The following is a 13,436-nucleotide window of genomic DNA, read 5'->3' as shown; positions in this document are numbered from 1 at the left end:
TTCATCAAGAGGCTTTTGAGTTCCTCTTCACTTTCTGCCATTAGGGTGGTGTCATCTGCATATCTGAGGTTATTGATATTTCTCCCGGCAATCTTGACTCCAGCTTGTGTTTCTTCCAGTCCAGCGTCTCTCATGATGTACTCTACATATAAGTTAAATAAACAGGGTGACAATATACAGCCTTGACATACTCCTTTTCCTATTTGGAACCAGTCTGTTGTTCCATCCAGTTCTAACTGTTGCTTCCTGACCTGCATACAAATTTCTCAAGAGGCAGGTCAGGTGGTCTGGTATTCCCATCTCTTTCAGAATTTTCCACAGTTGATTGTGATCCACACAGTCAAAGGCTTTGGCATAGTCAATAAAGCAGAAATAGATGCTTTTCTGGAACTCTCTTGCTTTTTCCATGATCCAGCGGATGTTGGCAATTTGATCTCTGGTTCCTCTGCCTTTTCTAAAACCAGCTTGAACATCAGGAAGTTCACGGTTCACATATTGCTGAAGCCTGGCTTGGAGAAGTTTGAGCATTACTTTATTCACGTGTGAGATGAGTGCAATTGTGTGGTAGTTTGAGCATTCTTTCTCATTGCCTTTCTTTGGGATTGGAATGAAAACTGACCTTTTCCAATCCTGTGGCCACTGCTGAGTTTTCCAAATTTTCTGGCATATTGAGTGCAGCACTTTCACAGCATCATCTTTCAGGATTTGAAAGAGCTCAACTGGAACTCCATCACCTCCACTAGCTTTGTTCGTAGTGATGCTTTCTAAGGCCCACTTGACTTCACATTCCAGGATGTCTGGCTCTAGGTTAGTCTGTAAACACTTGAAATCCTTTGTACTTCCTTGCATAGGACTTAATATCCAATCAAAATTCTTTCAGTGAAGATTACAAATGCCAATTGTGGAGTAGTACTGAGTGCAACAAAGTAAAGGATCACAGCTAACATTCACTCCCTGCTCACTACATGTCTCTATTCTAAACACTGCACGTGTGCAATTCACTGACTCCTCAGACTCTCTGGGAAAGCTACTGTCAATCACCCCCATGTCAGAGAGGGGGAAACGGAAGCTCCATGAGGTCAGTGAGCTCGCTCAAAGTCATGCAGACATAGAGTGCTACAGCCGGGATTTCCACCCAGGGATCGGAACCACCGCACCATGATGGCCTCAACGGGCTCTACCTCCCCAAAGAGCTAGAGAACAGTCAAAAATAATTAAAAGCAGCAAAAATTCACCGGGAGCAAACCTAAAAAAGAAAACTTCATGGTATACGCTTCAAATAGTGGCAGCTAAGGAGAGAAAGAGAAGTGCATGAGGAAGGTTGAAGGCAGTTCCTCTCCAGGCCGACCTCACGTCCACCCACCAGAAACAGTTCTGGCTGAACTGCCAGAAGTGGGAATTCTCACTCATACTTTCTAATTTGTAGAGAGGATGAATGAGATCTTTGTCTTTCTCTGAATGGCTACCTGGAAGATATGAATTATTATTACATGTGGCTTATATGGACAACCCTGAGATTTGAAACATTAACCACAATAACCTAAGGAGCATGAACGTAAGTCAAATATAACTTGAAGGTATAGAAGGCCAACGTTATCGTACTTTGGACGGCCAAAAACATAAATCTGCTTTAAGCTACAAATAACCCACCGGTCCATAGGACCCCACATTAATGAAAGCCAGGAAATCAAGTTGGTATTCTCTCACCTACAATTCCTGGGGTCACAATCCCAAGGACTTGGCATTGTTTTGGGAAGAGCTTCTCAAGGGCAAACGCTGCTTCCATAGTAGTTCTCTTCCTGGCTGCAGTAATACAGAAGAAGATTATCCAGGCCATCCATTTAAGGTCAAATTTGATGAAGAAAATAAAAGCAAATATTAAATAAAGTTTAAGTCACTTAACACTAGAACACATTACAAGGACGTCTAAAAGCTTTGATTAAAACCAAGAGTCGTGTTTTGTTGTTATGAGTCCCTGTTTTATAAGTTAAATTCTAAATCTGACCTTCAGCATTGCCAGTTTGTCTTTTCCAGTTGTTCACATACTGCTTTTGCCTCAATGACACAAGCAGTAGCCGCTGGATTTCAGATGGACTATTCTTTCTGTTAAGCTGATACGAAATCATGACTTTTCTAGAGCACAGTCATCTGGAATCAAATCACACAATGACAATCCACTAAGTCTTAACTCTGGGGTCAGTGTGCCCATCATGGGACACAGTCTGCTTCTTCACTTAGCAAGCCAAGAAGAATGCACAGTGCTGCCAGAGAACTTCGGTGAACAGTCATCCAACACAGCAAAAGGCTGGAACAGCCAAAGACAGACATTCTGTTTTAACAGTAAAATGCAAACGCCTGCACACGAAGTCTTTTGAAATGAGAAAACAGCTCTCCAAAGGCCTTGTGTCGAGTGTACCATGGCGTTTGGAACCTCTGGATAGAATCTCTGAATCTTTAGACTGCAAGGTGTGCAATCTCTGACGCAGACGCTTCCTCAAAAGTTCAGAGACACTATATGCATGCATTCTTCAGGGAGCAGGCCCACAGCCTCAGAAAGTCAGTAACTCTCAGGATGAAAACAGTACTCATCTCCAAACAGAGGTGCACAAGGAAACAAGAGAACCCAAAACTTTGTCCTCTGCTGCTCACCTCTCTTATGGCCACGACACTCCTCCAGATTAATGAAATTTTCTGAATCAGCCATGTAAAGAACTGTCTGTGGTAATATATGGACATTCTGCAAAGGAAAAAAGAAAAAAAACAGAATATGATCACACAAATCTACCAATGCTTTTGTGGCGCTTTCGAGTTCTGCCCTGACCCAAACTGCCGTCGCCCGACCCTTCTTCAGGCCAGTGTTGGTGTTTTGAGTCCATCTACTCATTCGTGTTTCACTCATGCTCTTTCATTTTCAGTTCATTCATTTGTTGAACATATATTATTTCTTCAGGTCACAATCATTCCAGCCTGACTGACGAAGTTCATTTTCACAATAATTTAAGCTCTTAGACAAAAACATTAAGTACCAGCAAAAGATTCCACTGGCTCTGTGTGAACAGGTGTCACAGCATCAGAAACATCTCAGCAAGAGCAAAGGTACAGACTTGTATCACTCCTCTTTTCTTTGCCAGATTAAATAATCCAGGCCTTCATTTCCAGCTTGCTAACTAGTTAGTTTCCTACAGGAATCTATCGCTCACCATTATCTGGACAAGCTCACTTCTGTATTTATCCTTCTGCAGCTTTCTTCCTCTTGCTGAAGATTGTTCTTCTCCTAAGAAAGAGCTAAGTGCCGCACTCCATAAAAGCTTTTCCTAGACTTCCTAAGGACCGCTGACCTCGTGTGTGACATCCGTCATCCCAGTCATTCTTACTTGTGCCTTATCTCTTACAAGGGACAGCTGTAAGCCCTTACAACCTGGCCTTATTCAGACTCATGTTTTCCACCAAAATACATATAACAGACAAGTGGCAAAGCAGCTCAACTTAATGAAAAGGGTGTATACAGTTTTCCTCCTAAGCTGGTTACTTTCAAAGATTTTTACTATCAAAATGGAAGGAAGAAGATAGCATTCAGCAAAGCCTCAATAGGAGTTAAATGAAAATGAAATGTTGATCTGGGAAAGTTAAGTTGTTTTGGAATAGATTCCATATAGACAGACTCATAAAAGATACTGAGACAATGATGAGTGGCCTCAGGGCTGTATAATAAACTATGGATACAGTTTCTGTGGTCCACAAGGCATCGTCAAAGAATATAATTTGGGGAGTAGGGGGCAAGATAACAGTAATAAGACCTTCAGCCCACATCCTACCACAGACACTCCAAATTTACAATTATTTACAGAGGAACTACTGATGGGAACAACCTCAAGACTAATGGAAAAAAATTTCCACAGCTGAAGACATGCAGCAGGAACCACCATGAGAAGGCAGAAGGGGGAAACTGGAGATACAGCACGGAGGAGACCACACCCTCAACAGGCAACCTACAAATGTGAGGATAATCACAACTGCAGAGGCTGTCCCCAAGGAGGAAGGGATCCGAGCCCCACCCTGGATCTCCAGCCTATGGGTCCTAAAGCCAGGAAGATGAGGCCCTAGATCATCTGGCTCTGAAGGCCAGCAAAGCTTGTGTACAGAAGAGCCAGAGGGCTGGAGGAAACAGAGACTCTATTCACAAAGGGTGTACACAAAATCTCGTATGCTCTGAGTCCAAGCTCAGAGACAGTAATCTGAAAGAAGGCTTGGTCAGATCTTGGAGAGCCTCCTGGAAAGGCAGGAGGCAATGGGGACTCTCCCCTAGGGACAGAGATGCTAGCAGCAGCCATTCTGGGGGAGCTTGTTCTACCAGGAGGACCCTGATTCCGCTAGCACCACTGTGGAGTCCCTCCTCTAGCCTATTAGTGCCATGGGCTTACCTACCTCCCAGCCCTTGTCCTCCCTTGGCCATAAAGCCAACTTCACTGGAACCCAACCCCACCCGCCAGCAGCCGGCAGCCTCCACATGAGCTCCTGGCAGCCAACCGGGCTTGGGGGCCAGCCCTGCCTACCAGAACACCCACAGCAGTCAGCTCTGCCACAAGAGATGAACCCTCGCAGCCCACATAAGGGGTACTCCTAGAGGATACAGCTCTGGTGATCAGAGAGAACTGTGCTTCTGGGCCCCCTAGGACATCTCCTTCTTCTCCAAGATCAGGAAGCATAACTGATCTACCTGATATAAAGAAATAAAAACAGAAAATCAGGAAAAATGAGGTGACAGAGGAGTATGTTCCAAACAAAGGAACAAAACAAAATCCCAGAGGGAGAACTAAGTGAAATGAGATAAGCAATCTACCCGATACAGAGTTCACAGTAATGATCATAAAGACGCTCAATGAACTCAGGAAAAGAATGGATGAACACAGTGAGAAGCTTAAGAGTGACTTCTAAAGAACCAAACAGATCTGAGAAATACAGTAGCTGAAATAAATTTAGCTACACTAGAAGGAATCAACAGTTGATTAGATGATACAAAGAAATGGATGAGTGAAGTAAAAGAGTAGTAGAAACATCTCAAGCTGAAAAGAAAGAAAAATCTTAAATGACAGTAGTTTAAAAAATTTCTGGGATAACCTCAAGAGTACTAACATTCACATTATAGGAACCCCAGAAGCTGAGGAGAAAGAAAGTGACAAGAAAAGTTACTGGAAGAATAATAGCTAAAAACTTCCTTAACCTGGGAAAGGAATATCCAGATCCAGAAAGCACAGATCCCAAACAAGAAGAACTCAAAGAGGTCCACACCAAGGCACATTATAATTCAAAAGGCAAAACTTAAAGCGAAACTCTTAAAAGCAGCAAGAGAAAAACAACTAGTTATGTACAAGGGAACTCCCATAACATGGTCAGTTGACTTTTCAGCAGAAATTTTGCAGGGCAGAAGGGAGCAGCAAAATATGTTCGATGTGATGAAAGGAAAAAACCCACAATCAGGAGTAGTCTATTCGGCAAGGCTATCGTTCAGATTTGAAAGAGCAATAAAGAGTTTCACAGACAAGCAAAACCTCAGTTCAGCACCTCTAAGTAGAATTTACAAGAAATGTTTAAGAGACTTCTCTAAACACCTCACCTGGAAATAGAAAAATCTAGAAGGAAGGTTAAAAGACAAAAGTAAAGTAAAATCATCAATATCCACAAAAAGTTGTTAAAGGATACAGAAACCAAGAAAAGGGAAAATATGATGTCAAAAATGATAAAGAGTGGGCGTGGATGCAGGTTTGTTTGAATGTGTTCAAACTTAAGAATCACCACCTTAAAATAATCACACATACAGAGGACAAAGGAAATCAAACTTAACACTAAAGACAGTCAGGACATCACAAAGGAAGCGAGCAAAAGAAGGAAAAAAGAACTACATCAACAATCAGGAAACAGTAAACAGGAATAAGCACATACTTAATTTTTATTACTTTCAATGTAAATGAACTAAATGCTCCAATCAAAAGACACAGACTGGCTGAATGGGTAAAAAAAAATAAGACCCATATATATGCTGCCTACAAGAAACTCACTTCAGATCTAAAGACACACGCTGAGAGTAACGAGATAGAAAAAAAGTGTTCCATGGAAATGGATATGAAAAGATAGGTAGCACTACTTTGATAAAGAGATTGATACAACAAGATATGACAATTGTAAGTATATATGCACCCAAAAAGAGAACACCTAAATACATAAAGCAAGCAGAAACAAAGGGCGAAAGTGCCAGTAACATCCTAATAATTGGGAACTTTAACACCCTACTTATATCAATGATCAGATTGTCCAGAGAGAAAATCAATAGGAAACACTGGCCTTGAACAATACATTAGGACAGACAGACTCAATAGATATAACATATAGAACATTCCATCCAAAAGCAGCAGAATACACATTATTTTCAAGTGTACCTGGAACATTCTCCAGGATAGATCACATTAGGCCACAGAACAAGTCTCAATAAAGTTAAGAAGACTGAAATCATATAATCTTTTCTGACCACAACACTATGAGACTAGAAATTAACCACAACAAAACGAAACACTGGTAGGCCAAATATGCAATTAAGTAACCAATGGGCAACTGCAGAAGTCAAACACCTGCTGACAAATGGAAATGTGAACACAGCCCAAAATCTGCGGAATGCGGCAAAAATGGTTCCAAGAGATAAGTGTACAGCAATGCAAGCCTACCTCAGAAGACAAGAAAAATCACAATTTAAAAACCTAATCTTACACTAAATGAACTAGAAAAAGAACGCAAAAAACCCAAAGTTAGTAGAAAAATCATAAAGCTTAGAGCAGAAATAAATGAAATAGAGACAGTAAAATAATAAAAAAGATCAAAGGAACTAGGAGCTGGTTCTGTGAAGATAAAATTGACAAAACCTTTAGCCAGACTCATCAAGAAAAAGAGCCCAAATCAATAAAACAAAATGAACAAGGAGCTATTACAACTGACCCCAGAGAGATACAAAAAGATTCAAAGAGATTACTATGAACAACTATAAGCCAACAAGATAAACACCTAGAAGAAAGGGATAAACTTCTAGCAACACATAATCTCCCAAGAGTGAATCAGAATGAAACAGAAAATATGAACAAACCAATTACTGACAATGAAACTGAATCAGAAATTTAAAAACTCCCAACAGACAAAAGTTCAGGACCATACAGCTTCACCAGTGAATTCTATACCAAACATTTAGAGTTAACACCTATGCTACACAAATTATTCCCTAAAAATGAAGAGGAAGAATGGCTTCCAAACTCATTGTTATGACATATACCCTGTACCAAAACCAGATAAAGACACCACAAAAAAGGAAAATCACAAGCTAATATCCCTGATGAACAAAGATTCAAACTCCTTAAAAAAAATCAGCACATCAAATTCAATAATACATTAAAAGAGTCATGCACATGATCAAGTGAAATTTATCCCAGGGATGCAAGGATAGTTCAATATATGCAAATCAGTCCATGTAATACACCACATTAACAAAATGAAGAATAAATACCTGATCATCTCAATAAATGCAGAAAATTTTTTGACAATACTCAGTATCCATTTATGAAAATAACTGCACAAACTGGAGACAGAGGGAACACACATCTACATAGAGGACAAAAATCACAGCTGAAATCATACTCAGCAGTGCAAAGCTGAAAGAAAACAACTCATAACGTAAGGAAAAAGACAAAGATGTCTACTCTTGCCACTTACTCTCAACACAGTATTGCAAGTTCTAGCCATGGCAATTAGACAAGAGAAAGAAACAAAAGGATAATTTGAAAGAAGAAGTAAAACTGTCAGTGTCTGCAGATAACATAACACTACATATAGAAAACCCTAAAGACACTAGCAGAAAACTATTACAGCTATTAAATGAATTCAGTAAAGCTGCAGGAGCCAAAATTAATATACAGAAATTTGCTGTGTTTTTATACGCTAACAATGAACTATCAGAAAGAGAAATAAAGAAAATAATCCCCAAAGAATAAAATAACTAGGAATAAAACAACCAAGACATAAAGGACCTATACTCAGAAAATCTTAAGACACTGATGAAAGAAACTGAAGATGACCCAATGAAACAATATACTGTGGTCACCAAATGGGAGAATATTGTGAAAATGACCATCTACCCCAATGCAATCTATACATTCAATGCAATCCCTACTAAAATACCAATGACATTTTCACAAAACCACAACAAATAATCTAAAATTTGTTTTGATTACTGTAATATAGTTTGAAATCATGGAACATGATACCTCCAGTCTTGCTCTTTTTTCTCAAGGTTGTTTTGGCTATTCAGGGTCTTTTGTGTTTCCATACAAATTTTAGAGGCTAAAATCAGAACTATCATTTGACCAGCAATTCCACCTCTGGGTATTTTTCTGAAGGAAAAAAAAAAACTATTTTGTTAAGATATATGCTGTAAAGAGCAATATTGCATAGGAACCTGGAATGTTAGATCCATGAATCAAGGCAAATTGAAAGCGGTCAAATAGGAGATGGTAAGAGTGAACATCGACATTTTAGAAGTTAGCGAACTAAAATGGACTGGAATGGGTGAATTTAATTCAGATGACCATTATATCTACTACTGTGGGCAAGAATCCCTCAGAAGAAATGGAGTAGCCATCACGGTCAACAAAAGAGTCCTAAATGCAGTACTTGGATGCAATCTCAAAAACGACAGAATGATCTCTGTTTGTTCCCAAGGCAAACCATTCAATATCACAGTAATCCAAGTCTAGGCCCCGACCAGTAACGCTGAAGCTGAATGGTTCTATGAAGGCCTATAAGACCTTCTAGAACTAACACCCAAAAAAGATGTCCTTTTCATTATAGGGGACTGGAATGCAAAAGTAGGGAGTCAAGAAAAACCTGTAGTAACAGGCAAATTTGGCCTTGGAGTACAGAATGAAGCAGGGCAAAGGCTAATAGAGTTTTGCCAAGAGAACGCACTGGCTGTAGCAAACACCCTCTTCCAACAACACAAGAGAAGATTCTACAAATGGACATCACCAGATGGTCAATACCAAAATCAGATTGATTATATTCTTTGCAGCCAAAGATGGAGAAGCTGTATACAGTCAACAAAATCAAGACCAGGAGTTGACTGTGGCTCAGATCACGAACTCCTGATTGCCAAATTCAGACTTAAATTGAAAAAAGTACGGAAAACTACTACACCATTCAGGTATGACCTAAATCAAATCCCTAACGATTATACAGTGGAAGCAACAAATAGATTCAAGGGATGAGATCTGATAGACAGACTGCCTGAAGAACTATGGACGGAGGTTCATGACACTGTACAGGAGGCAGGGATCAAGACCATCCCCAAGAAAAAGAAATGCAAAGAGGCAAAATGGTTGTCTGAGGAGGCCTGACAAATAGCTGTGAATAGAAGAGAAGTGAAAGGCAAAGGAGAAAAGGAAAGATATACCCATCTGAATGCAGAGTTCCAAAGAATAGCAAGGAGAGATACGAAAGCCTTCCTCAGCGATCAATGCAAAGAAATAGAGGAAAACAATAGAATGGGAAAGTCTAGAGATCTCTTCAAGAAAATGAGAGATACCAAGGGAACATTTCTCACAAAGATGGGCCACAATAAAGGGTAGAAATGGTATGGACCTAAAAGAAGCAGAAGATATTAAGAAAAGGTGGCAAAACAACACAGAAGAACTGTACAAAAAAGATCTTCCCGACCAGATAATCACGATGGTGTGATCACCAACCTAGAACCAGACATTCTGGAATGTGAAGTCAAGTGGGCCTTAGGAAGCATCACTATGATCAAAGCTAGTGGAGGTGATGGCATTCCAGTTGAGCTATTTCAAATCCTGAAAGATGATGCTGTGAAAGTGCTACACTCAATATGCCAGCAAATTTGGAAAACTCAGCAGTGGCCACAGGACTGGAAAAGGTCAGGCAATGCCAAAGAATGCTCAAACTACCACACAATTGCACTCTCTCACACACTAGCAAAGTAATGCTCAAAATTCTTCAAGCCAGGCTTCAACAGTACGTGAACCGTGAACTTCCAGATGTTCAAGCTGGATTTAGAAAAGGCAGAAGAATCAGAGATCAAATTGCCAACATCCGTTGGATCATAGAAAGAGCAAGAGTGTTCCAGAAAAATATCTACTTCTGCTTTATTGACCATGCCAAAGCCTTTGATTTTGTGGACCACAACAAACTCTGGAAAATTCTAAGAGATGGGAATACCAGACCACCTGACCTGCCTCTTGAGAAATCTGTATGCTGGTCAGAAAGCAACAGTTAGAACTGGACATCGAACAACAGAGTGGTTCCAAATAGGGAAAGGAATACATCAAGGCTGTATATTGTCACCCTGCTTATTTAACTTGTATGCAGAATACATCAGGAGAAACGCTGGGCTGGATGAAGCACAAGCTGAAATCAAGATTGCCGGGAGAAATATCAATACCCTCAGATATGCAGATGACACCACCCTTATGGCAGAAAGCGAAGAACTAAAGAGCCCCTTGATAAAAGTGAAAGAGGAGAGTGAAAAAATTGGCTTAAAGCTCAGTAGTCAGAAAACTAAGATCAAGGCATCTGGTCCCATCACTTCATGGCAAATAGATGGGGAAACAGTGGAAAATTGTGAGACTTTATTTTCCTGGGCTCCAAAATCATTGCAGATGGTCACTGCAGCCATGAAATTAAAAGACCTTTGCTCCTTGGAAAAAAAGCTATGACCAACCTAGACAGCGTAAAAATCAGAGACATTACTTTGCCAACAAAGGTCCATCTAGTCAAAGCTTTGGTTTTTCCAGTAGTCATGTATGGATGTGAGAATTGGACTATAAAGAAAGCTGAGCACCGAAGACTTGATGCTTTTGAACTGTGGTGTTGGAGAAGACTCTTGAGAATCCCCTGGAGATCCAACCAGTCCGTCCTAAAGGAAATCAGTCCTGAACATTCATTGGAAGGTCTGATGCTGAAGCTGAAACTAATACTTTGGCCACCTGATGTGAAGAACTGACTCATTGGAAAAGACCCTGATGCTAGGAAAGATTGAAGGCAGGAGGAGAAGGAGATGACAGAGGATGAGATGTTTGAATGGCATCACCGACTGAATGGGCATGACTCTGAGTAAACTCCGGAAGTTAGCGATGGACAGGGAGGCCTGGAGTGCTGCACTCCATGGGGTCACAAAGAGTGGGATACGACTGAGTGACTGACTGAACTGAACTGATGCACTGCAGCATTATTTACAATAGCCAAGATATGGAAGCAACCTAAGTGCTCACAAAGAGATGAATGGATAAAAACGTGGTACACTTACTAGACAGTGTATTAAAAAGTAGAGACATCACTTTGCCAACAAAGATCTGTATAGTCAAAGCTACGGTTTTTCAGGTAGTCATGTACAGATGTGAGGCCTGGACCATGAAGAAGGCTGAGTGCAGAAAAATTGATGCTTTCAAATTGTGGTGCTGGAGAAGTCCAAATTCCTTGCACTGCAGAGATCAAACCAATCGATCCTAAAGGAAATTAACCCTGAAGATTCATTGGAAGGACTGATGCTGAAGCTAAATCTCCAACACCTTGGCCACCTGATGTGCAGAGCCTATTAACTGGAAAAGATCCTGATGCTGGGAAAGACTGAAGGCAAAAGAAGGGAGCAGCAGAGGATGAGTTGGTTAGATAGCATCACCAACTCAGTGGCAGTTTGAATAAACTCTGGGAGTTGGTGATGGACAGGGAGGCCTGGCCTGCTGCAGTCCATGGGGTCACAGAGTCGGACACGACTGAGCAACTGAACTGAATTGAAAATGCCCAGTATGTGGAGAATGGTCAAAGAAACCATGGCACATCCTTACAATACGCAGTCATTAAAATTGCTATTTATAAAGTCTTCATGACCCGAGAAAAATTTCCCTAAATTACAGAATAGCATCACCAATTCAATGGACAGGAGTTTGAGTAAACTCCGGGAGTTCGTGATGGACAGGGAGCCCTGGCGTGCCTGAACTGAACTGAAATGCTGTGCTTAGTCGCTCAGTGGTGTCCGACTCTGCGACCCCATGGACTGTAGTCCGCCAGTCTATCCATGGGGTTCTCCAGGCAAGAACTGGAGTGGGCAATTGCCATTTCCTCCTCCAAGGGATCTTCCCAACCCAGGGATCAAACCCAGGTCTCCCGCATTGCAGGCGGTCTACTTACCGTCTTGAGCCACCAGGGAAGTCAGGCCATATACGAATTGTTTTAAAGTATTTAATCTCAACGATTGACCCACCAACCTTGCAAAGGACTGTACGCGACACCCCTTACTTGCCTCAAGCTCTTCGGCTACCACGCGGACCAGGCAATGCTGCGCCAGATGGCAGGGATCCGCCGAGAGCGCGGAGATCCAGGTCACATTCCGATGAGTCCGCAACACTCTGCGCACACACTCCCTCCATAAGCGGCACACGCTGGGGACGCACACGCACAAAGGACTGTGAACGGACGTTCACTTCCCTTTCTCCTGCAGCTCTGTACAGACCTCCCTCCGCTCGCCCCCACCCATAACCTCAACAGTAGGAGATCGCTACGGGATCCCGGGTCCCCGGGACGGCGAGGCGTCTGGCACCGGTTGGGAGGCAGAGCTGGGGACGGAGAGAACCGTAGGGGGAAACTGGCTCCTCTGGGAAGGGTCCCCGGGAGCACTACAGCAGGTGTGCTGGGGTACGGGAGCGCCACCTGGGGACACGGGGTCCGGAGCCGGGGTCAGCCCTGGGTCCCGACGGTATCCGCCCACCCGCCAGCCGAGGCAAGCCCGAGCCAAGTCCCGAGGTCAGCTTCCCGCCTCCTCTGCCCTCACCCGGCCACCCGCAGCAGCGCCTTAGCGGGCAGGAAGGTGAAGACACGCTCCACCACCTCCGCTAGATTACTCAGCACGAAGGTGCTTCGCGGGTCTGCGGAGGAGGAGCCGCAGCAATCGCCGCCGCCGCCCACCCGCTCCATGCCTCACCAACCCCACCAACCCCACCAACCCCACCGGGAAACAGTACGGCGGCTCGGAGGGAGCGGCTTAGACAGGGCCCTCGGCGTACTGAGCAGGCGCGCGCGCCACTTCCGGCCGATCCGGGGAGGCGGAACTGCTGCGGGGAAGCCCACGTGACTCCAGGCTAATACGTTTCCGGCGCTGGCTTTGGATGGCGGGCAGGTGTTTGGAAGGGGAGCTTGGCGGACTTAAGAGTCCATGGGGTAGCAGAGTCGGACAGGACTGAGCGACTAAGCACAGCACACACAGAGTCACGCGTCCTGTAATTCTTCTGGGACTTTCCCGGAGGCTTCACGCAGTCAAACCAGATCCACCTCATTCTGTGCCGCTCACTGCTCTTGTAGCCGTATTTCCAAGTGTTTCATGAATTCTTGGAGTC

At 42.8% G+C, this 13,436-nt stretch overlaps 1 protein-coding gene across 1 annotated transcript in view; it reads right to left on the bottom strand.

Annotated features, from left to right (window-relative positions):
- Nucleotides 1-13,124, bottom strand: part of FBXO22 (F-box protein 22) — a 25,737-nt gene extending 12,613 nt beyond the window's left edge. Inside the window, exons 1-4 of the mRNA XM_010843291.1 lie at nt 12,875-13,124; nt 12,347-12,485; nt 2,650-2,737; nt 1,708-1,803 (exon numbers count right to left, since the gene is read on the bottom strand). Of these exons, the coding sequence (XP_010841593.1) occupies nt 1,708-1,803; nt 2,650-2,737; nt 12,347-12,485; nt 12,875-13,017 (466 nt within the window). The 5' untranslated portion in view covers nt 13,018-13,124. The remainder of the gene's footprint in view (nt 1-1,707; nt 1,804-2,649; nt 2,738-12,346; nt 12,486-12,874) is intronic.
- Between the last annotated feature and the right edge of the window lie 312 nt (nt 13,125-13,436).

This window comes from Bison bison, unplaced genomic scaffold (genome assembly GCF_000754665.1).
Source record: "Bison bison bison isolate TAMUID 2011002044 unplaced genomic scaffold, Bison_UMD1.0 scf7180017864181, whole genome shotgun sequence".
Lineage (NCBI taxonomy): Eukaryota > Metazoa > Chordata > Mammalia > Artiodactyla > Bovidae > Bison > Bison bison.
This window is presented reverse-complemented; position numbering and strand designations above follow the sequence as displayed.